Source organism: Ammospiza nelsoni, chromosome 2 (assembly GCF_027579445.1).
Source record: "Ammospiza nelsoni isolate bAmmNel1 chromosome 2, bAmmNel1.pri, whole genome shotgun sequence".
Classification (NCBI taxonomy): Eukaryota; Metazoa; Chordata; class Aves; order Passeriformes; family Passerellidae; genus Ammospiza; species Ammospiza nelsoni.
The window spans coordinates 56,097,760-56,122,680 of NC_080634.1; the positions used below are offsets into that span (position 1 = coordinate 56,097,760).

The 24,921-nt window shown below is 38.1% G+C and overlaps 1 protein-coding gene across 3 annotated transcripts in view; it reads right to left on the reverse strand.

Annotated features, from left to right (window-relative positions):
• Nucleotides 1–251: 251 nt before the first annotated feature.
• Nucleotides 252–24,921, reverse strand: part of RNASEH2B (ribonuclease H2 subunit B) — a 37,481-nt gene continuing 12,811 nt past the window's right edge. Inside the window, exons 3-11 of one of the 3 annotated variants that reach the window (XM_059493893.1) lie at nt 23,556–23,663; nt 21,225–21,301; nt 18,541–18,658; nt 13,309–13,373; nt 11,978–12,083; nt 8,804–8,882; nt 7,976–8,018; nt 2,922–3,002; nt 252–994 (exon numbers count right to left, since the gene is read on the reverse strand). In XM_059493893.1, coding sequence (XP_059349876.1) covers nt 887–994; nt 2,922–3,002; nt 7,976–8,018; nt 8,804–8,882; nt 11,978–12,083; nt 13,309–13,373; nt 18,541–18,658; nt 21,225–21,301; nt 23,556–23,663 — 785 coding nt within the window. In that variant the 3' untranslated portion in view covers nt 252–886. Of the gene's footprint in view, nt 995–2,917; nt 3,130–7,975; nt 8,019–8,803; nt 8,883–11,977; nt 12,084–13,308; nt 13,374–18,540; nt 18,662–21,224; nt 21,302–23,555; nt 23,664–24,921 lie in introns of those variants that run through there. The other 2 variants (XM_059493892.1, XM_059493894.1) reach the window with 2 other exon arrangements.

Genomic DNA, 24,921 nt, shown 5'->3' on the forward strand with positions numbered 1-24,921 from the left:
ACCCCCACCCATTCTTGCCTTTAAATCAATTTTTCCATGATTATTTTTGTAAGGACCTCTTGACCTTGGAACTAAACATAAAAATACCCCTATATTGCTATGCGCTAAGAGATTTATCACGTAAAGCCAAAGAGATGCCAGAACTCTTTAAGGATTAAAATTTATATACAGGAAAATACCAAAAGCACTTAAAAAATGTGCTGAAACCCAACCTAGCTTTTGAAGCATACAGCAAATACAGCAAGCACAAGTTTGTTACACAAAGCACTTTATTGCATTACACATACACTGACATTCAATGCCATTTGTTTCCAGCATATTGAATACGCCCCAAATCCCAATACAGAGAGTATCCTTGCCTCGATAAAATACCAGTGACAACGCTTACATCAACGCTTACATTTGGGTCAAAATAAAAATGCAATGATGTCATCCTACTCTGATGCAACACTGGGTAAAAAACTTCAGAAAGTTTTAAAAAAATAACGCTCCTTAAGAATTTAAGAAAAAAAATCATCAAAGGTGGGCAAGTTTTTGACCTAGAATGAAGTGTAATGGAGAAAACTCCATGGTGGGCTTTACTGGGCTTGCTCTAGAAGGAGGAGCAGCACAGTATAGTACCCTGCTAAGCCTTGCTTCTAGCTCACAGCACCATGTTAATGCAGCTGAGCCATCTTCCCAATCCAGGCTGGAAAATCAGATATCATGGTACTGCCTTGCCTCACTAAGGACCAGCAGCTCTGTGCCTGGCCAGCTGACAGATCTCTCCATCACACTCGTACCCAGACATGCCCTGCATACACTATACTAACAAAAAACTCCAGGAGACTTCTTTAGCTTAACATAAAAAATAACCATTGTATGAAATTCTTTAAAGAGTAGGTCTTCATTTTGATGTTTTAGGTTTGGAGCTGAAGAAAGCAGAAATGGATTTCATTCCACTCTTATCAACTTTGGCCAGAGCCTTCTGTGCTGCAGACATCTTGGTATTTGCCTGTGAGTGAAATGATCAACAGAAACAGTTAAACAGCAACTCCATAGGGGGGAAACAGATGCTACAAACTCCTAAATACAGAAGTCAAACAATAAGTTGAATTGCTTTTTTAGTATACGGCCATAAAGATAATGTGATGCAGGCACTGAATAGTAGGAGAAAAATATTAAAAAACAAATTTGAGATTGTTCAAACTGAAGAATACTTGTCTTGAATTACTTAACCTCAAACAAAGACAGAAAACCAACTACAAGGAGAAGGAGGTGAAACATCTCTCGTTTCTGCAGGATGAGGTATCCCAAATCAAACGTTTACTTTGGGATAATCCCTGAGTGTACATTAATAGGAATAATGCATGCAATAGAACAGATGCATTCTGTACCCTCCAACTCAATCTCATGATTATGCTGTCAGCAGGCTGAATTACAGACCTGCATTACGGATGATGAATAATTCACACTGATTTACTATCAAAGACTATGCACAGTGAAATAAAGGGAAAAGGGATTAAGAACTAGGAATGAAGAAGGTAACTAACGTTTCCAAAGCACTTTTGAGGCCACTGGGACAACTTCCCAGACTTCTACGCCTAAAACACATTTTATGAACCACATTTTATAGAGCCGATCTCCTTTCTTGTATTTTAAAGCGTTATGCTTTGAATCTCTAGCTGCTTTCCCTATTAAGAAAACTTTGCATTGACCTTTCCTTATGATACTCCTCAGTCTGCAGGAATTCCCAATTACAGTACTTGGGATCAGCTAGATGGTTATGGATACGATGGAGATAGGCAACAACTGTATGATTGTCTGTGTTACTCTACAAATAAAACCACTGCCAAAGTATTTTAAAAAGAGTAGTATACTGTACAGAGTCCAAGGGCTATCTTTTCTTTCCCAGATTCTCTCATCAATGTGCATTATTACTTCAGAAGTAAATCTTATTTAATGTTAAAATGAATTATCTCTCCTCAGTTTATTTCTATCATTATGCTAAGTTCAAAAGCATATAATGTGGGGAGGGGGGAAGCACGCATATTTAAACTATTTATCACCTTCACTTAGGGGGCAATCCTCCTACTTCCAAACTAGAATGTGCAATGAGTAAAAAAAAAAAATCTGGGGTTTTGGGGGGAGGAAGGAATGCATCTGTCACCAGCTGCTTCTCTTTGCAAAGGGATAATGAGTAGTCAGCATTAGACTGAAGGTCACAAGACCAGCACAGCGGGCCTTCTCAGTTCCCCACGGATTGGAGGAAGATTCATTTTCTTTCAATGTTCAGAGAAATAAGCCAGTACAAGCCTCACAGCTTTGGCAGACACAGACAGGATCTATTTCTTTTCACATCTCTGTTGCTCTCCTAGGAATAGTACAGTGGCAGGCATCGCTGGACTCAGATTTGGATTGGCCTCCAAACATGCGTTGGAGCTGGCAATCAGTAAGTTCTGTGTTGACTTAACTTCATTAAGTTGACATAAGTAAGTGCACAAGCAATATTTCTAGGTAAAAATAAAGCCTGTCCTAGCATCCCTTGGAATTTAAGTAAATGCTGCCATCTTAATTTCTTTTTTGAGTAACTGAAATTTACCAGTTGCTATCACTAAGCCACAGGATTTCTCATCTAAAGATCTCAAAGAGCTTTGCAAACATTAGCCAAACACCTTAACACATGTGTCTGAGTCTGTGAGGCTCACTGGAATGTTAACTGGTGAAATACAGCCTGGCAAAACAGTTCGGAATACGAAATTAAAACTGTCACATTAAACCTGAAAGAAAAGTTCAAAGAGATATAATTACAGATGTCAGACAATTTTGTATTTGTTTTGTATTTGTGATGTGTTTTGAAGGAGAAAGTTATGCACTCTGTGCTAGTATTTGCTATTCATCTACACTTCAACAAAACATGTATGAATGCAAGGCTTGCTTACCTTCTTGGTTTTCAGATTGTCGCTGTTAAATTTAGTATAGTCTTCTTGTGGTTCCACAGGGACATCTGACAATTTCCTTTTCTGAAATGTTAGAGTGAGGAAGTTGCTCTGTCAACCACTTTTATGATGTACACACAGGGAAGTTCAAAGCTTTGGCTTTAAAACGTAACCATAGCACCAAAACAGGACTGGCAATCAACTGAAGAATCTGCAGCAAGAGTGGAAGATTTCTGTCTGCAATCGTCTTCTCTACATGTGAATATAAACCATCCTGACAGCATTCAGAAGAGAGCATTCAGTGTCAGGGGAAGCATTTTCTTCCTAGCCTTCTGATGAATGACTGCTAGAAATCAGCCATGATCATGACTTTGGTGTCAGTCTATTTAGAGAGCTTTCTGGAGCAGCTGTTGGAAGTCAGTGCCTGACAGTCAAGGAACTGTGGTGCTTATGATCTCATAGACCTGTGCAGCACCTCCAGTGTTGCAGCTATCTGCCAGCACATGTGGATCATCATTTAGTCTGTTGTCTGTTCACAACCTTTAGAATTAATTAGCTTCTACAGGCTGGCAAGAGTGAAACACTGCCATAGCTCATTTATCACTTGAATCCAACAGTATATTATGGAAGTTTGACTGCATGTGCTGTGTGACTTCTAACTTCAGAAATAATGCACGTGAACGATTCTAAGCACTCCACATGATCAGGCAGTAAAAATGAATATTTCTTTCCATAAACTGTGAGCATGTGTTTAGTTTAAAGGTGAAAACATTCTGGTATGTTTCCAAAAGGGAAAAAAAAGTATGTAGTATTTTACAACACTGTATTTTTATTATTATTATATATCTGATATTACTACCCTCTCCTTAATATCCTGTGAAATCTAGACCATGGCCTTCCCAGCTTTTGTGCCAAAGAGAGTGATTTTGCAAGCAACTTGGATGGTACCATACATTTTAAGATCCTGTTTTATTCATTTTGTTTATGGTGCTTCTGATATCTCTCTCTTCCCCTCCCTCTCTCTGTTTGGCACAGAAGTCAGGTCTGCAGCCTAGATTTCTCAGCTCTTAGAACCAGATCCAACTGAAGCCTTTTCTTCTGATTTCAATGGAATCTGGATCAGCCTCTTTAGGAGGCTGTTTACTGCGCTGTGATTACATTTTCAAATGACCATCTAATGAAGAATTACTTTTCTCCTCTTTTTGGAACCTGATAAACAAGTTTTTAAAACTTATAACAAAAATGTTTGCATTTCAGCAAAACATTTGCTGTTTAGTTGTAGCAAAGCCTACATATTCTTTGTAAATGTCTCTCATCATCTGCCAATAGCCAGACTCCCTGTGCTGACAAACTGGACACTGTGATGATTACAACACAAGATCAACAGCTTACAATTAATACAAAGAACATGCAATTTTGATTTAATTATTAAATCACAAAGACCAGGCTGCACCCAGCTTGTTCTTGTTCAGGAAAGAGAATTTGTCATTACTTTTCGGCTGATCACTGAAGTTTCTACTTCTTTTCTCCCTTCAGAGTTTAATGTAATGTACAAACATGCAATTATTTTTCCAAAACAGGAAATGCATGTTAGAACGTTATTTTGGAATAATCATATATTATGACTGATAATACACCTTGTCCTCATGAAGAGAAATGTCAACACAAGTGATTAGAAACAGTCTGAAGGAGATGAAGTTTCCATGTATAAGCCTACCTTGCTCCTCTGAGATTGTGAAATAAAGGAGTGTTTTAATCTCTGAAGTTGCAAGGACTTAAACACAGAAACATCATACACACCCTGGTCAGTGCTCTGGAAATTAATCAAATCCTCAGCAAGGTCTCACTACCCAACAACTGAACAGTTCTAAGCCTCATTTCCTCTGCAACCAAACTGCTGAAATGAAACTGTTTTTAAAAATAGATTCTCAGAACTATCCCAACGGTATAAGAGGTATTCGTACACAATATGGAATGTACATCACATGCAGTTTAATACAGTTGTTTTAACATGCTTATATAGCTAATGACTATCAATTGGCTCCTGATGTGTGCTTAATATTTCTTACAACACATAAAGATAATTCTTAACTGAATCAAAGGGCCAAGTAACTGTGCAGCCAGAACAACTGTCCAGCCACATGGAAATAACAGATCTCTTTGGATATCCATTGGAGAACAAATGCTATTAATAACAGTAGGGCTCAATTATTCCTCTATGTGCTAGCTGACATGCTGCTAAACAGAATAGTCACTGAAGGAGCCAGAACTGAGGGTTTTTTTAGACTTTGTTTCAGTAAGTAGCAGGGACGTTGCAGGAAAGGCCAGCATGATAGGTAATCTCGTTTCAGCAGACATGGGCTTCCCAGTTTAAAGTAAATGGAAAGGATTATCCAAAATGGGGTTATTGGTTCTAGGGGGCAAACTTTGCAAACCATATGCCTTACTTGTCTGAGGCAAAGCAAAGGGACTTGATAGAAAAAGACTGAAGAAGTGATTTTGGATCTTCGACTTCAAACAAGGTGAAAATCTTGGAGGAAAAAGCTTTTCAGACTAAACACTATAAATGTGGCTCCTTGCTCACACAGATGCACACACATTCCACCACCCCCCATTCATCCTCCAAAAAATCCAACTGACACTAGGTGTAAGCAGAAGTCTCTAATGAATGGGGGGAAAAAAGACTGGGGGAAAGGAAATATTAAAAAAAAAAAAGATTGGTTTAGGGGTCAGGTAATCCTGGGACTAAGTGAGAACTGCCAAAAAGTCAAGCTGAGTTAGACCTTGAAAAGGAAATTAAAACAAACAGTACAAGGTTGTTTAGCCACAGAGGCAAAAAGGGAATTAAAAAAGAGAAAGTGGAGCTGCTGTACTGTAGGGATTGGATAGATATTAAAGTTAACCTATGTGTGGACCCAAAATGGAAGAACTCTTTTGCCTCAGTAAATCATTTTCAATAAAAATGAAGAGGTTAAACACAGGGACAGAAGAGAGAATAGAAATCACTCTATTCAAGACAGAAGTAAAACTCAGTATGCTGATCTGGTTGGAAGACCGCATCAGAAGATACAAGATGAGAGCCAGAACCTGGTGTATATTCTGTCAGGAAGGGACCATAGTGCAGAATAGCCACAGACCCATCTTTAATATAAGAAGGGAGAAAAAGTGATAGTAGGACTCAGGAGAAGAGAGTGGGGAAAAAAGTGAAAGATGGAAGAATAATTGAAGAGTAAATGAAACACAGAATCATAGAGTGGTTTGGGTTTGAAGGGACCTAAGATCATCTAATTCCAACCCTCCTGCCATGGGCAGGAACACCTTCCACTAGACCAGGTGGCACAGAGCCCCATCCAGCCTGGCCTTGAACACTGCCAGGGATGGGAGTTCACATGTCTGGGCAGCCTGTTCCACTGCCTCACCACCTTCACATCTAATTTAAACCTACACTCTCTCTCAGCTTAAGGTCATTGCCCCTTGTCCTGTCACCACATGCCCTTGTAAAAAGTTTCTTGCCAGCTCTCCTGTAGCCCCCTTAAGGTACTGGAAGGTGCTCTAAGATCTCCCTGGAGCCTTCTCTTCTCCAGGATGAACAACTCCAATGCTCTCAGTATGTCTCAGCCTAAAATCAAAACAAGGTAATGCCTACTAAGTTGCCTTTATTTTCTCAAATATAACACATTTTCTGGCGACAGAATGTGAGGGATTGCCAGAGGACTTGATATGGTGCCACTTAAGCAGCTGAAATTACAGAAAACAAATACTGCATAAGAAGTTTAAGGTAGGTGAGAAACTGGGGAAAAGGGAAACAAAGGCAAATAATGCAGAAAGGGATGCCATTGGATCACATGGAGATTACTAGTTAATTACTAATTAAAGATAATAATACAATGCTATCATTTGCCAAATGTACACCACTGAGTAGCATTATGAACACCTAAAGAGCTTTTAACACTGTGTAAAAAAGTCAGGGAACCTTCAAGACTGGAAACATTAAAACCAGATTAAATGTACAGAAGAAGCAAAAGGTCATGTACGCAGAAACTAACTGCTTGAATTTCTTGTAAATCTGAGAACTGATCAAGTAGAAACTGCAGTGGAAAAAAACAAACCAACTGTGTGTCTTAACTATTCACAGCACAACAGAGAATTATCTGATCACACACCAACAGAGGGAAATGGGATTCCAGTCTGTAATGGGACCAAGTATTTCTAGTTAAGACAAGAAGGGAAGAATGCCATCATATTGTATGAGTAAAGGTTTTATCAGAAATAATTACACATTTTTCTGGTCACCTGCTTTGAAACAATTGAATTCATCTTGGAATAGGTGTAAAGAAATGTTTCCACAATGAGGGAATGGAGAACCCATCTCACACAACCAAACTGGCTTCTCAAAATGAAAACACAAAGCATATATGTTTTCCCTTTACACATTGAAAGAACTAATGTTAGGGAAGGAAAGGAGCCATTTCAATTTCAAAAAACAATGATAAAGTTAGCACAAAAGGGCAGGGGAATAAATTGGCCATGAATAAATTCAAGGTGGAATTTACAGAAAGGTTTCTGAGCATCAGAGGAATGAGGTTATAGAACACTCTTCCAAGAGAAGTAATGGAAATAAAAAATCCTAATGAGACTTACAGTGAAGAATGGTCAGTGTATGAGAGATTATTCAACATGGTTGTCTGGGAATCCATGACCCAGGAGGTCCCTTTCAGGGTCCTCATAAATTATATATGAAAGAAAACCTATGAGGTCATATTGTCCCATCAACCTCAATAAAACTAAATAAGCAAAACATGTATGAAAAAGACTGCTGACCGAAACCATAAAATATGTCTTTTTCCCTCCCCTTTTTAAGCAGGAAAACCAACCAAAATATTCCTTATTAAAAATATGAGTTACCTGGTAAATTTCTTGAGCTTGTTTCAGACTGGCTTTTCACAAGGCCACCTTACTTAATGTATTGTACCCAGTGCTTGGTCTGGTCCAGTTTTAATAATAACTCAGAAAAATTAACTTACAACACATCTATCAATATCTTAATGTTCTCCTACCTTCACTGGTGGCTCTGGTGCTGGGCTTCTAAGTTCTGGGAGCCTGCAGAACAAAATATTTTAAATTAAAAATTAAGAGAGATGAATTGCACAATCTAAAGTTTGGAAATCCTTCTTTATGAATGCTGCTTTGGTTATCAGCTACTCACACATGGCAAGCACTTGCAAAAAAAAGCAGCTCATGGACTGTATTTCTGACTTATGAAACTATGGGGCTTCAGGCTGCAAATTGCACACTTTTCCAAAGGCCACCATAACAGAAGCCTTTGAGCAAAACTGAACTGATGAGTAGGTGCAGAGTCCCAGTGATGATCCAAGCCAAGTCTGCTGCTGGCAGGGAACACCAGGATGAGGATTTGGCTCACCTTCCAGATTTAAATACAAACTAACACAGGTGAGATAAATAAGTCAAACCCAAGCAGCATTGAGTGAGTAGGGAAAAGGAAAGAGGAGGGGGGATGAAGACTCAATTTCTGGCTCTGCTGTTTGTGCTTGACAATTCTGGACAAACTGTTCTTTTGGATTTTCCTCCCACTTGCTTTCAAACAGGATACATTACTCAGGGTTTCATCAGGCAACAGTGGTAACAGACATATCCGACTTTAACATTACATCTCCCCCAGCTCACAGTCCTTAACACCATAGGAAAGCCAAAAAATAACCTATAGTCCACATTTGAAAAATCACGTTTCAAGTGTGGCAAATATAATCTCATTTTGTCATTCACTGCACTGCCTTGATGAACAAATCTCAGTATTCAACAGAAATGACCAAATGGACATTAATCCATGCCATGTAAAGCTATAAGCCAGCTGGAACAATACTTACCCCAAGTATTTTAACAACTCCTTACTCAGATCTTCAGGAATATACTCTGATATTAACCCATGGGCATACCGTACATAGTCTTCAGGAACAGGTCAGGGAGTGGGGAGGAGGAGAAAAAGAACATTCATGTTACAAAGTCGCATTGCTTTAGCCATGTTGCATGTGCTACCATGAGGCACAAGGTTGAATCACTCACAACAGACTTCTAATGGATACACTGTGATGCTTCTCTGCCTTGAGTAGTTTATGTTATATGACACTCGTAGGTTTATTTAAAAAGTAAAGACTTACTACACTCACTTTGTCAGCACATGTTATTAATATCTGCTGCATGTACTTTACAAAAGCTGTTCACTTTCTGAGAGTACTAGATATCGTGTATTTTTCCGAAGAAATTAAATTTTAAAAACCTGCAAAAGTAAAAAGCTGAGTCAACAGAACATGCAATCATTAATTTTAAACCATCTGGATCTTACAATTATTTGGCAAGGGCTTCAGTACTAAAGAACATTTTCTGGCTTCAACTGAAAACAATTAGATGAGACAATGAGTCTATTTCAAAGTCTTGTACTTAATTTTCAGTACTTTATAGAAAATGCCAAGGCCTATCTAAACATCACTGGCAAGACAGGATAATTATCTGTGGAAATATGAACTACTAGAAGCTGTTTTCAGTACAGGGCACTCCTGCTATAAATGTTCTTCTGAGAGACTGAGGAAAAAAAGTGACCCTTTTATAACACAAAGTCCTAAACCAGATCTTTTCCGGTCACGTTCTTCACAAGCATTTACTGATCATGGGCTGGATTTTTTAAACTTGCTGTTGTTGAGGCTGCTAGGGAGTAACTGCACCCATGCACAGGAAGCATTTGCCAGGCAGATATTAAGCTAAAATCTCCCTTCTGAATTCCAACTCCAACAGGCCAGTTTATCTGGTCATTTGCCTCCACACTTAGAGAGTTCAGAAGCACATGGCATACCAACCTTAAGGCGGCAAAGAGCTATTACTTTAGTGCCAGAGATAAATTTATTTTTTTTCCCCATTTTCTCTTTCTTTAACCTGAAAAGCCCAATGCAAACTGGCATTGAAGGAGAAAGCATTAACAAACTGACAGCAGCATACGCATTTCAGTTGAACTGATAATAAATTCCTACTATCATCTATCAGCACTTCTCCTTCCTTCACTGCCTAGATTCATCAAAGTTTTTTCACTCTCTAAGCCTACTTTGGGATCAGGAGAGAATACGAAATAATTTCAACCCAAGACAATTTCACCTCAGCACTTAATATGTCCAATTTACTGCTTAAGAAAAATATTCCAATCATTTCGCTCTTTGCATTATGACACTGAATGGTGAGTCCAAATCAACTGCTATTACTTCATACCAAATACAAAACACATTCCCTTTGCATTTCTGACTTGAAGTAATCTTCACTATCTTCCTTTACTAATTTAAAAATACCACTATTTGCCTCCTATGGAGTCTGTGTTCTTACACCAGCCTATCTTTGTAATTAATCCTTCATCAAACATTAGGAATATTGCACATTCCCCTTCTTTGTCTTCTGAATGAAATAGTCAAGTCCCATATGATAAACCTCCCCTACTTCCCTATTTGCTCTCGTTATATCCTCCCCTATTTTTGCCCTACAACATCTGTAGAAGCTAACTACATATACCCATCTATTTTTAAGGTGCTGAAATTTCATAATACCCCAATGAAAACAATTCTGTACAGAAATAAATTGCACTGTCACAGCAGTGAAAATCAGACAAGAAAATGAGTCTTACTAGAAATAAGTGTTGAGAAATGCCCATTTGACTTCCTGTCATACACCTTGCCACATACAGTGGGACTACCTCCAAAACTCACTTACTCTAGACCTCAGTATTCCCAATTTCAATGCTGCTCTCTCAAATATGAAAACCCAAGGTTTTTAAAAATACTACTATAATCATGTCACTACAAATAAAGAGCAGGGTGGAAAAAACCCACTGCAGATGAAATATTTAATTATAAATTTCAGAGAAAAAGTATTTAACCATAGTCAAGATGGTTGTTGCCAGGACACTTTCCCCTTTCTTTAAAAGAGTAGGGGTTGGGAAAAAGGTGAAAAGCTACTGTGAAGTTAAAGTCACAACTTTTGCAATTTTGTCTCTTTTTAAAAACCATATATTACAATCTCTGTTCTATAAAATTGTCTATTTGCCTTGTAAATCTCCTTTATGTTGTTTCTTTTGATATCATGACTTGGTAAGTAATTTTCCACTTTGTGAGCAAGCTGCTTTGTTTCTTCTTAATTTTCAATAGCATGAAGACTTCTGACTTTGTAATAAGAAACAATTTGCCTTGGTTCATCTTGCTCTAAACTGTTCTTAATTTTCATTAACATTTGAAGATTTTATTCCGAGTCCATTTTCAGGTTTTTTTACAGAATTTGGTGTCAGTAACATTCAGGACATTGCCCTCCCCAGCAAAATAGTGAATAGAAGCACACAGGATCCCATGAGACTTTTTGGTAACAGGACTGTTATAATTTAATACACATATTATCAAAATTTTGCCCTTAATAATTACACATTTGTGCATTTGTAGTGGGTTGAGGATGGAAAAATGCCAGTGCACCCACAAAAGTCGTCCAACTTGTACATTTGTTGCATAAAGTAATGTTTGGATGAGGAGCCTTTTCTCTGTGACCATGACTTCCCAAGATCTCTTCACCATTTTGAAGAATTCTATGAATGCAAATACTCCATGCATCCTAATAAAAATATTAATGAAAAGAAGCATGTTCTAATACAGACACACTTACTGGTTGGGACCCATATACATTATAAAAATGTGTCCTATTCTTTAACACAGTCTCAGTTCAGCAAAGCACTTCAGCAAGTATTTCACTGAGAAAAATGTTTCCTCCTTGAACTGTGAAGAAGCTAAGAGAACCCCAGCTGAGACCATTGTAATTGTTAATTACATTGTCATCTGATGAATATAGCAAAGAACTTGGAAAAGCCAAGGCACAGAGTCGCAACTTATATGGAATTTTCTGCACAGGGCATAAATTTACTGCAAAGGTCAATTTCAATATATTTTAGTTTCTAATCATGTGTTTTATCTCTACATATGTGACTTCACAAAAATGGAAATCATTATGATGTTTAGTTTACTTACCTTCCTGAGCATCAGTGATCTGTTTACTGTTGATAAATGTACTTGCAAGCACCCTTTCACCTACTGATATATTGTTGCTTTTAAGTGCTTTCACTGTTTGATTAACCTACAGAAAACCAAAGAATGAAATGCCTGTATCAATATTGTTATGCACATGTCAATGCAGTGACAAAGCTCTTGTAATTTTGTTTCAAGCATATAAAACACTCAAGTTATGGACTGTGGTGAAATTTAATATACGTTTGTAATGACTAGCAGATGAGCTCAAAAAACCCAAAGAAACTAGCATGTCTTTGAACATGTTGCCTTGGCAACACAGCACCACATTTGCAGCACCCTAAGATGAGCTGAGCTACTCAGACTCAACAGCCATGATTATACAGGTGAGAAATACACCTGCTCAGAGAACACTCCTGAGCTCAGCAGGATGGCAAAGGCAGTCCTGGTGGAAATCAAAGATTAAAGACTCTACAGGGCACTGATGTGCTAGATCCAACAGAGAGAGAACTGTCAGACGAAGGTATTTTCAACAACATAAACAGGTAACTGTTCACACGTAAATATTCAGGTAATCATTGCAAAATAGGTATTCATTCCCACACCTCATCACTGCAGAAAGTGGACCAGATTTTGTACTTGTATTGATTAATTTAAATGACAAGGCCTCCTCATCATGTGATGCACAACCTCTTTTTCTATAGAGCGGCATCATGTTAAAGGCACACGTGCATGAGTCAAAGGAAATTCACTTTCTTTACATCGAAACAAAGACCTCATCAAGCTTAGCTTTAACACTAGTTTATTTCTGGCAAACTCTACAGGCCTGTTGAACAGCATGATTGGATCAGGATAATAGCAACCAAACCAGGACCATTCTGAGTGAATTCTGCCAAAACTTCAGGAAACACATTTGCAGCACAAAACCAAGGCAGTTCTGTCCAGCTTCAAAGCACAGCAGAATTTAGAAACTTTAACAATTAAAACCCTCCTCTAGCCCATCTATGAAAGGGACAAAGCAAAAGCAAGCCCCTCACCTTATGCAAAGCCCACAGCAATAAGCTGACAGATTCTTCTTCCTACCCACACCCCATATAAGCCCCTTTCATGACCAGTCCCATCAAAAAGAGAAATGCAACAAGCTTGTTAATATCTCTAACACCTGATCACATTCCCAAGTGGAGCAACTTTACTGTGATGTCTGTCCTTCTTGGACAGGACACATACCTTGAACTGAGGCACAGCACATAGCTCCAATGCAAATGTAGACAAGCTAAAAAGCATTTCCATTTTAAACATATAGCAATTTTTAAAGCAAAAGTGAAACACAATACCTTTTTCTTTAACCACTTCAGTGTCTTCTCCTGGCTGTATTTGTGGAATTTCTGACTGCCAATCTCTGAGAAAAAACAAGCAAGGGGAAAAATGTCATGCCTGGTTTGGATTGCATTTTCAATACCTTTAAAATCTTTTAACTTGTAGATAGAATATAAAAGTTAATTTGCATCTTGCACATGTTTGATATCAGGGCAATAAGTTTAAAAAATATTGGAAGCAAAAAAAAAAAAATAAACAGACTGAGCTGATATGAACAAGTCTGGACAATCTGACAGTTCTTTAATTAGGACCTAATCCAGCAAAGCACAGATTTTATTTATTTATGTGCAATCTTGAGTTCTCTTATTCACCAAGATTCTTCTCAAGTCCTTGTAGTTTCACTTCACCTTCACTGCCCTGTGTCACCAGACTGGTGATTTTAACTACGTATCTCATAACACAAAATGTTGGTTCCACAATTATTTTTTTTTTTTAAACAACAGATTATCTTAAATCTTTATGTACTGGATTTCAGCACCTAGTAAGGGACCAGGACAGAGTTGGTTACTGAAGCTAAACCATCCACCTCTTCTATAAACCCTTTCCCTATCAGTTCTCCTCTCTCATGTCAGAGTGACTAAAACAGGATTTTTACTTCTATCCCCCTTTTACATAATTCAATAAAATGTTAAAAGAAAACACAGAATCCAAAATAGTGAAACTCACTCCTTGTGGGAGGAAGTACATGATTCACTCATGATTTATGGAGCAACACAAATTAACTTGATGATATAAGAATTCTGGAGAGTGCTTCCCCTGTGATAATGAGGGCATCATGAGCACTTGCCATTCACATGTGATCTGGAGATACATCAGTTCTAAACATCCAGGCAAAAGAGAAAATTACAAAGGCTCAGGGAAATTTCAGTATAAAAATTCAGTGTTAACTCACAGAAAGCTACATTTGGGAAATGGAATCAGATGCCTAATAAGCTTTCACAGGAGATTTTGGAGCCTGCTGTTTCAGTCCTTTTCTTTAACAGGTATTTCAATAAGTTTTGATCTCCTGTATACCATTCCCATAAATACCTACATCTGTTTCACGTCATTTACTGAGACAGTGTCATATTCCAACACTCATTTCATGGATTTTCCTTCTCCCCTGGCAAACAACAACATATTATTTATGATTCCTTCAGCATTTCCTTCTTTGGGGTTTATCTTGGCTCTTCCAAATTGCACACAAACAGTGAACTATTATGTGCTCTTTCTGCATGCATGGCAGGGGCTATGGAGAGGTCAAGGAAAGCTGCTTGCAAGATAAAAGTTTAAATCTCTCTCAATAGTTGTATAATAGCAAAATACAAAAATTCTTCAGAGCAAAAATGAAAAAAAATACACTAATGTACACTTTGTTTAATGATGAGCTGCAGGTAAAACAATTAGCTGTGACATTGCTGGCTGCAGGCTTTAGGACTTAGAAGCTTCTAAATGGCTCTGAAAGAAAAGGAGCAGAAAATGGAGAAATTCTGGATACCTGAACCTGCTTCTCAAAGGGCTAACGTGGTTTGGGTTCAAGCACAGTGAGTACAATTCATGGACTCCTCTCTTATCTATGAAAGTTCGAGGAAGGGACATCCTCTGGGCACCATCCCCCAACCCGTGCTGAAAAGTAATTCTAGTCTGGATTCCCAGGCAGACTCCCCCACAACAGCATGATTCAGAGTGACTCAGGGAAAGGAAATGTGGAACTGTGAAGCCATTTTCATTAAAACATGTGAAAAATAATTACACTGAACCCTTCAGAGATCACTTTGTTTGAAAATATTTTGTGTGCTTGACAGTTTTGACTATTAAACCCTAGAAACTGACAATATTCGAGACCTCTGAAGAATTAAAGTGAGTTATGAAAGTCACAAACTGCTGACAAAAGGATTCAATATTGGAACGTGGATTTAACATGTGATGCACATTTGATATTGGTGAGAGTTAGTGACTACGTTTGATAATATGAGTATATATTGGAAAGCCTTTTGTTCCCTAATGTGTCTGGTGCCTATAAAACTGGTCTGAGACATCTGGAAAGATTGGGTTTGAGAAATACAGATGGAATATAAGTGGTTCTACAATTAAATAATATGTTCAGTGATCGGGTAATCGCTATGTAGACTTGGAAGTTTCCCTGATGTATTGTTGAGCAAACTGCCTAAAGCACATTTTAAAATCCATTTTCTCAGTGTTTTCCATAACTCTGAAACTTATAGGGCCCCTTTTTTCCTACCTCCTGGGAATACAAGCTTGGCAATATTATTTAGTTCTTCTAATCAGGTAAGTTTTCTTGGCTCTTCATGTTAATCACATCAGACAAGATCATAGTGCAGCTTTTGCCTCGCAAAATGAAACAAAGAGTAAACACTCTAGAACTGGAATTCATAACCCTTTCTTAAACCCTCTCTACTGTACATTCAATCCAACGTCAAAATTTATTAGCAAACAACCCGCCTCACCCAGACTTAGTGAGCTGTAGCACACCCTTTCCAGAACTACTAAAGCGGGTAATTCAGAATATAATTCAACTAAATGAATTTTCAGTGCCCTTCAAGAATGAGGCCAGGGAAGGTGGATTTTCTGCTAATTCAGTAAGTGTAAACTGTGAGTGCTCTGGGGTAAGAATTTCTTAGACAGATGTTAAAAGTCTTAAGACTAAATGAAGAGTGAAATAATTATGTTGTTAAGTTCTGTCAAGCAGAACAGAGCTGCAGAAGCCTTAACGCAACTGGTATTTCTTGCCCCAATGCTCTAGTCCTAAAATGAGAAAGGCTACAAAGTGGACAACAGCTCTTAAGAACCAGAAAAGAGTGAGTACCTGAAGTCATAATGCTGGTATTTTTTACAAGCAATAAAAGACATGAGAATATGAAACACATAGAAGTGGATTAAACAGAAAGGTGATGTGTGCATGACAGGCAAGAAAGTGCCAAGGGGTTTGTTGCATAACAGTACTCTTGGTGTTCTATAAAAAGAAAGAAATCCTAAGAACAAGCTCCACTGTAACCCAATCCAAACCTGAACAAGAAAAGAAGTAGCATGTACATGCAGGTAAATGCCTGGGAAAATCCAAGAACATCACAGAAAGCTGATGTGTGTGTGTACAGCTTTTATGACAAAAGCATTATTGACTTCACATTTCAAAACAAAACCCAGGAACTGAACACACCTTTAACAGCTAATACAATTTGCTGGCAAAATGACACTAACTTATGGGTGTACATAAAGCATTACTTAAAATGGAAAAAAACAAGCAGAGAAGCATCTTCACTACTGTCTAACAGAATACACTTTATGGGAGGATGCTCCCAGATGGATAATAACTGCAAATACAGTATCAGAATGGATACAGAAGTTAGACCAAGACACAAGACCTTGCCTATAGCAAACAATTTTTAAGAAAGTTTTGTTTTGGGAACATAAATACTGCCCAAAGGCTGTGCTGCTGTTTAGAGGAAGTGGCCCTTCAAAAAAAATCATCCAGACCTTGTCCTAAGTTCCTATGCTCTTCTCTCACCCTGGCTACATATCCCATCTTACACAAGTTGTAGGGCAAGCAATTGCCTGAAAACTTAAAAATACTTTTTAATGGAAATACTTGTCACTTCATGAAAAGGCAAAAAGAGTTTTGCTTTTCAGATGCACCTGTCCTAGAGAAGCCTTCTCAAAAGTCAGAACTCACCCAAAAAAAAAGATTGTTTGGTCCAAAATTATACAAAATGTAACTAAATGTTTCTGTAGGCTCTTTTGGAAATGCAGGAGGAATAGTAATATTACTCCACAGTTACGTATTTATGGAAGCTCATAATTCCAACTACTCCAGTCCCAAACAGAATGTGACAACAGCCTTGCTACCTAGATTTTCTGCTCCCTTGTGAAAGTGAGCATTTTCAACAGAAACATGTCCTGCCCTGGAGTTCAAGTGCAACTTCCCTACCCTACTGCACATGCACCATAAAAAGCCCAAAATACTTAAACTTGTTCACCTAAATTAACTTACAGCTTCCACCCCTCACAAACACCTTAATGTTCTATACAGTTAGAAGGAGGTCTGGTCTTTTACTTAGCAGACACTATTTTTTCATCACCTTTCCTTAGCCACGTCCCATTTATCTGTAGATCATCAAAATATTTCTTCTTATGTATATATATATGTATCAATGATAAGGGTCAGCTTGCTTCATGAAAGCAAATTCTTAATGTTTGTAGCTTTCAATCTATCTTTTAACTTAAATCTCAACTCCTTGGAGCAGCTCTGGTGCATAAGAATCAGACTTAGGACTGAGCTTAGGACTTTTGCATTTGGTGGTGCGAAAGATTCCTGTATGTTCTCCTGTAGGTCTCCATGTGCATGTAGGGAAATCTCCATTCCCTATCAGGGAGTTAGCAAGCTTAAGTAGAATGCTATTCAAAGGACTGAATATAAAAACCGAAGTCTTGCACATTTTGCGTATCTGCAAACAAAAATTATGATATGCTCCTGTCCCTTCCCTAGAAAGCATATATTGTCCTTAAATAAAATGAAAGTTCCCACACCAAAGGGAATTCTGAGCAAAGGCTGAGGAAACCATGTACAGAATTGATAGCTTGCTAACTTTTTCCATTTGAGTTTTCTCACTCATATACTCATGCATCTCAATATTTTTTTTGTATTTTAAAACTATTATGCCTTTAAACTTAAACCCACAACACTAAATTATGCAAAGCCAGAAAATTTGTATTCTCCTTTCTCAGCAACATATTCATTCTTCTCCAACTTTTATTGACTTATTTTTTAATTGTTTGTGACAAAGGATTAAAAAAAGTAAAATGGACCTTTTCCATGCCAGACCATCATACACTAAACAGAGAATTGAGAGAGATTTAAGATTCTGATCCAAGTCAAAGAGACTTCACAACATATACAATAACATCAACAGCCAGCTGTGATTGGTTTATCATTTGTATGACACCTAGCAACAAAACTCCATGAGATTTTCAGACTTGCAGCAGATAATCTGAGATCCACAAATTTCTATTCACAAGACTGTAATGATAAGCTCTAAGCCTAAGCTTCTGTTTTCAAAGTACAGCTGTGTCCAGCACTTCAGTTGTTTGGTAAAGCAAAAAACAATATTTAAATCTATCTTGTAATGAGGTGACACTAACAAATTGAGTCTTTTTTTATTTGTCCTCCCTCCCCTCCCACCCCATTTTTTCACCTTTTTCTTCTGTTACGTGCTGTATGTACTGTTTAACATCTGCACACTTCAGCAGCAGTGGGCAGCTAGGGTATTCTGAGTCTAGTACAACTTGATCAAGTGGCTGGAACTTTCCTTGCTGCTGAAAATACATCAAAGGGATTACAAAAGCATTACTTAAATGTTAAGACACATATATACACACTACACATAAGTATATAAATATATATGCATGCAATGGCCATAGCTTTAAAATAAAGGATTTAAAGAAGATCGTATTTTGAATGGTAACACATGACACATTCAGAAACTGATTACAAAGCAAGTTATAAATATTTATTTCAGACCAGTAAATACCTGCAAAATGCTGAACTCTTCAAACACTGCACTTAAAAGGCCAAATTTAAAACAACACAGGGAGAAACTAATGTGAAGTACAGCAGGATTTTTTGGAAGATGACATAAGACACAGTAGTCAGTGTATGCCAATAGTGTTTTAGACCAAAACCTGTTGGATTAAACCCAGTGTCATAACTTCCATTCAAATTTTGCTTTTTCTTCCACAAAGATACATCTCAAAGGAGCAGGGCAGCTTCTGGAACACAGTATTAACCTTTCACCTCTGCAAAGTCAATTCCAGTTTGGCCAGAGTAGGGATATAAAGTGATTTTGGCACAACTTAAATAGCCCCACACATGACAGAACCATCAAACAAATTTTGCCATTGCCAAACAATGCATAATCATTCAGCATGGTTTGGCACAACTGGCAACCTTCCCTTTGGAAAGATCCTTTAGTGCATCAGTACAAAGACTCCGTGAACTTCTCATGCTTAGAGAGTGCGTGGTCTCTGCAGCCAAGGCTGAACTCATTATACTGGTCAGCATGAAAAAACCCACTTGGGGTATACTGCTTTCATTATTAATTAATTCTCTTGCTAGACACTCAGAGGCTTAATAAAAGTAACCACCTATTGTTAAATCACAATAAAACCAAGAAAAAAAGTCCCAAAGAAACAAAAAAAAAAAAAAAGGAGAACCAAGAAAATATTTAGAGGGTTTCTTCTCCTTAAAAGGGAAAAGGCACAATAACCGTGGCAAAAGGAATTTAAAATAAAACTGCACAAAAAAATAGAACTGCAATAAGCTCTTTCTTACAGATAACTGACCTGCCTGTGTCCCAAAGCATGACAGCTGCATTTACCTCATGCATGGGCACAGAGCCTAAGCCAAGAAAGGTGCTGTAAAGGAGATGGCTCTGCTCAGAGACACACAAAGCAATCCTGCATCACGCTATCAAAATCAAAGGACAGTGCAAAGGATGATTCTATGATATCCAGTGATATCCATTATTCAAGCTGGAAGTGACTGTGCTGCATTCAGGCTAACCTTGCCACAAGACTGCAGAATACACTAACTTAGGCAAGGTGCTGCAGCAAAGCATTTGCCCTTTTTTAGGACCCACAACAGCTCTATGCATTTATCTGGCATCACACCTGGCCTAGAAAAACCAGAAAACCTAGAAAACAATGTACTGAAAAAGTGAATGGCAGCACAGGACTCTTCCCATGGACAGAAACAGCAGCAGTAGCTGTCCTTTACTCAGGCTACCTCAACACCGCCCCACATAAAGAGAGATTTACTACTTCCCTAATTTAAGTTTGGTATAAAGCTTTCAAAGGAATGATGAATTCAGAGTGCAGCACCCAGGGAACAAACTGAACTACTTGTGGGATGGCCTTTTCTGATGACCAACCTGACCACTGAAATGCAGAATATATCTGCACACCCTATACCTTAAATAATTAAAAATAATGACAGAACAGTAAGTTACTATTACAAAAGTATAGGGAGACTTTATATCTTCACCATAAATAACTTGTTCTCCTGCACTGTCCACTTGCAATCTAAAGCAGAAAATAGCAAACAACCTTGTAGAAATTCTTTAGAGCAAAAACGTCTTAGGATGCATAAAGTGCATTGTCTCCACAAAACAAAACAAACAAGCAAAAAAATCCAACAAAAATCAGCATTTCAATTTTATTTTGTGCCCCTTTGTTCACAGGCTCCTTATTAAAAAATATCAGAAAATTTGCCTACAACTTTCGATACATTTCATAAATTTAAGTGAGGTTTACACCAACTATAAATCAATGAACCCATTTTTTTAACTATCCAACTTTTGGATACTCAATCATCCCATTGCTGTTCTATGATATGGCATCTCTACAAATGTTGTTGTTTCCTTTCAAGTTAAAACTGCCACAAAAAGGTTCCTCCTTCCTCCTCCATAGCATCCAAATATTTCTTTTTTTCCCCCTTCTTTCCCAAAATAACCATTTTACTGATGCCTCAGAAAGGGCACTAGGTTTGTTTTGATCTGATGACATGTCAGCATTTTAAATTCAATAGTTCTGGGACAGGCTCTCACAAAAAGACAAAAGAGATTCTCTTCTCTAAAAAAAAGAAGGTGATTAGTGCTTGTTGAGATTGAAAGCTGACTCTTGTAGCATAATTCACCAACCAAAAAACTTGATGGAAACAAAAGTACTTCTAGGTATTAAGATAATACTGCTTTAAAAGCAAATTAAATGTCCTCTATTATGGAAGCCACTCTTTGTAAAATTAACATAACTTCTGCAGAACTGAAGTCAGAAATAATGTTTTCTCCTGAGAATTCCAGAAGAAAAAATAAAGCAGGCTTACCTCTTTGTCTGCCTTTATGAGGTAGTAAAGTATCAGAAACAAGGGGTCCATTGGTGTAACAAACAGCAGCCGCCCATCTAGGTGACAGATAAGGAAAAGTAAGCTTCCACAATATATTGACTTTTTGGGGCTTTAGGATGTTTTTTAGGAGTGTGAATAGAATTTTTTTTAGTAAGTATCCCAATATTTGAATAAAACAGAAAAATAGTATTTGTAAATTCATATTAAAAATACAGAGATAATTCAGTTCTCTAGCCTACCAAACCAAAGCACATACTCCACTTCAGGACTTCTGCTTTGTATAGTCTGAGTTTTGCCTTTTTTTCTGGACTGTATTAAAACAAGCAACATTGAAGCTGCCCTCTATTGGCAGATTTGGGGGCAACAGAAATTGGATTGGTACACCAGAGATATTCAGCAATATTCCACCTCTAACACTGGGCAAGGTAACACTGGCAGAAGAGACAGGCAGGACAAGAAAGAATTTCAAGGGCTAGTTAAGGGAGAGCTGCCTTAATCTGCAAAGGGAATATCTCATGCAGTCTCCTAATGGAACAAAATAAACTTAGATCAGAATACATGGCTCAGAGTGCTGCATTCAAGGTTACACACAAAGGAAGAACTTGGTCTCCCATTGAAACTGACACCTCTGCCCATCTGGAGTTCATTGCAGGACAATGGCTTAGTCAGGCCTTTTGTACAACTGCAGATAATTGGAAACAATGTAACATCAAGGAAATTCACTAACAAGACCAAATAATTGATGACAATTTGACAGTAATTAGCAAACCAAAAGCAAATAAATGTAATTATTTTTGTTTTAAATCACATGATTAAGATAATTAAATAAAAGGAAATCCTATTATGATGGCCCTAAAACTAACAAAAGATCATGTGGGAAGAATGTGTTTTGGGTAAAGCTGATATCCAATCTACCATGTGTATTATCAAAATGATGCTCAGTGTGAGGCAAGGCAAGCATCAGGGCTACATACAAACACAAAAGCTTTGATATTGAAATTGGAAGGAAAAAGACCCACTAGCCACTTTCTAAAAGCTTCCATTTAAATGCTTTCCACCCAACCTCCAGGAGGAGTTATTTTTGTTTGTTCTAAAGACTCAGACTCACTAGAAGTGTATAAAGACCTCTGCCCTTATCTGCAGATAACCAGATAATTTGTTTTAACTGCAAACACACAGAATTGTTTTTATTGTTCTTCTCCTGACCCTTTCAGAGATACAGCAGCCCTAACATGCACGAACAATTTTTCCACTGTATTTTTAAAAGAAAACTGAGGGCATGATTTCTTAAGGCAACTGTTTCCCAAGGGCCAAAATAAAGGTTAGAAAGGGAGAGAGAGAATACAATGTGGACATAATTGGGAGCAGGGAGCAGACCCAGTCTGTTGGCTCACCCCCAAGACAGAGCAAGGAAAAGCTCAGAGACATACTGCTTGCACTGCTTTATGTGCCTGCAGAGGATGTTTAAAAGTTAGCACACACTTTGGGATATTATGTTAAAGAAGGCATATGTCTGGAAGGGTTGCTTTTATTTATTACTATAAATGGACTTTTCTCTAATGAAAAGGAATAAAACAAATATACCTTAATCTTCTGAATTAATACTTATGAACATGCTGGTCTGTGGACATGCTGGCAGAGAAACACTGCTACAATAACATCCTTACTGAAAATGGATTGTGAAAGCCATCCCAAGCAAGTTACACAAGCTTCCTCCTCATTTTCACAAAGGTGAACAGGATCAGAGAATGTCCAGGATATTACAGACCAGCTCCCTTAGAGAAAACAGTGAAATAGCAGCTTCAGACCTCTCCTGAGAACTCAGCACTTAGGCTGGGGACTACAGAGGCAATTTAAAGAACACAAGACCATACATTCCAGTGATTGGAGCTCTAACACACTACTTTGCTTGGCTAGCTAAGGCCTTCCAGCCCGTTCTTTTCTTTCCCAGTGGAAAATACATATAAACTTACAAAGAGGACTTGCTGGTGAGATTGACAAGGAAAGCTAACTATTTTATGGCACTTCAGTTTAAACACAATTGAATTACTTACCCCTCCTTCCCCCTTCAAAAAATGACAAATGAACATCAGTCTAATTGAGGCTGCCAAAGGCAACCTTTTAAAGAGAAATGACAAAGCCCCCAGCCCTGGTTAAATCCTTATGGCAAATGAGTCTATCAGAAGGTGGGGATATGATGCAGCATGTCTCAAACAAGGAAAAACACCTGTAAATTTACTAGAAGAAAGAGGGACGGTCTGTGTACAAACATTAGTTAAAGATGGGGGAAAAACACATTATCCAACTCACCCTGTTGAACAGTCTGACCTATAAACCAGGAACGACGTTCCTCGTGAAAAGCTTTTACTTCAAACAGCTGCTGTGCACCACTATTGAATAAGTAAAGGGTTGCTTCCCCTGTTGAAAAGAAATCTGGTTTGTGTTTGTAAGCTTTCAGAAAAATCAAAAGAATACCCAATATGTTTGAAGAATGTGCCCTATATACATACAGATACACAAACATACACACAGTCTACATAAACTCACTACAAAGAGAGCTCAGACAAAAAACGCTATTATATACAGATGTTCATTTACCAGCTCCATAAACGAAACTGAATTTGAATCAATAAATAAGATGTGTGAATAGTTCATCTTACAACACAAAGCCTTTGATCCAAACCCAAATCAAAATCACTCAAGAAATCAGCTTTTTTCTGCAGTGAAGAGGGAAGGTGGAAAACAAGAGAATTCCCTCTCCTTCCATCATGTTTGTCTTGAGGATACCAGACTCTGGGTTAGGGGAACAAAAGTCTCAAACCTTTCATGGACAATCTGAATATTCTTTTTATTTTGTGCACCAAAATGGATTGTGACGACTCTGTATGGGTAGACATATAAAGTAAACAAGGAAGCTAGAAGAAGTTGGTTTGAAGTGCCCATCAGAACCTTAGTAGTTGGGAAAGGAAAAGGATAGCTTTATTTTAGGTCATCACAGCTCTACCATTTGACATTAGTTTTGGGATACAATGGAAGGGTGACAAACACATTGCAAACAGGACTGGCATTTTCCAAATCAGAAATGGGAAGTTGCCACAACTACAGAAGGGGCCACTGAAATGTGGTCAGCTGAATCTGACCACATTTCAGTTGGCTGGACTGCTTCTATCTTGCTTATCAATCCATCTTCAGGAAACAAGAGCAACTACAGCAGGGCTGTCCTGCTCAGAGCACATAAATTGCAAAGCTGCAGTGACTTGCAGATGGTGGGCTGGCTCAGAGAAGGCTCAGTGTAAGCCCTGAAAGCTGACATCAGCACTGCTCTTCTCAGTCTGCAGACACCCCCAGGTGCGGAGGGAGGTCAGCAAAAATGGGCAGACACATGAATTCCCAAAAATGACTGGCAATGCATTTTTTTCCCCTTTATCCAAAAGGCTGACCAGATGTTTAACCTCACTTAAGGATATCATTTCAGTACTCTGATAATTTTTCTTTTGGGTAGGGGAGGAGAGGAGCAATGAGTAGTCATAAGGGGGGAGCAGAAGTTTCAGTCATTACCATATGCACCCTCAACAAGGGTCTACACCACAGTTTGATCAGCCCCATATCAAACTACTCACAGAAGTGCTGACTGAACAACTTAAGACTCCTACCAGGGAGTGTGCTAGCCAAATCC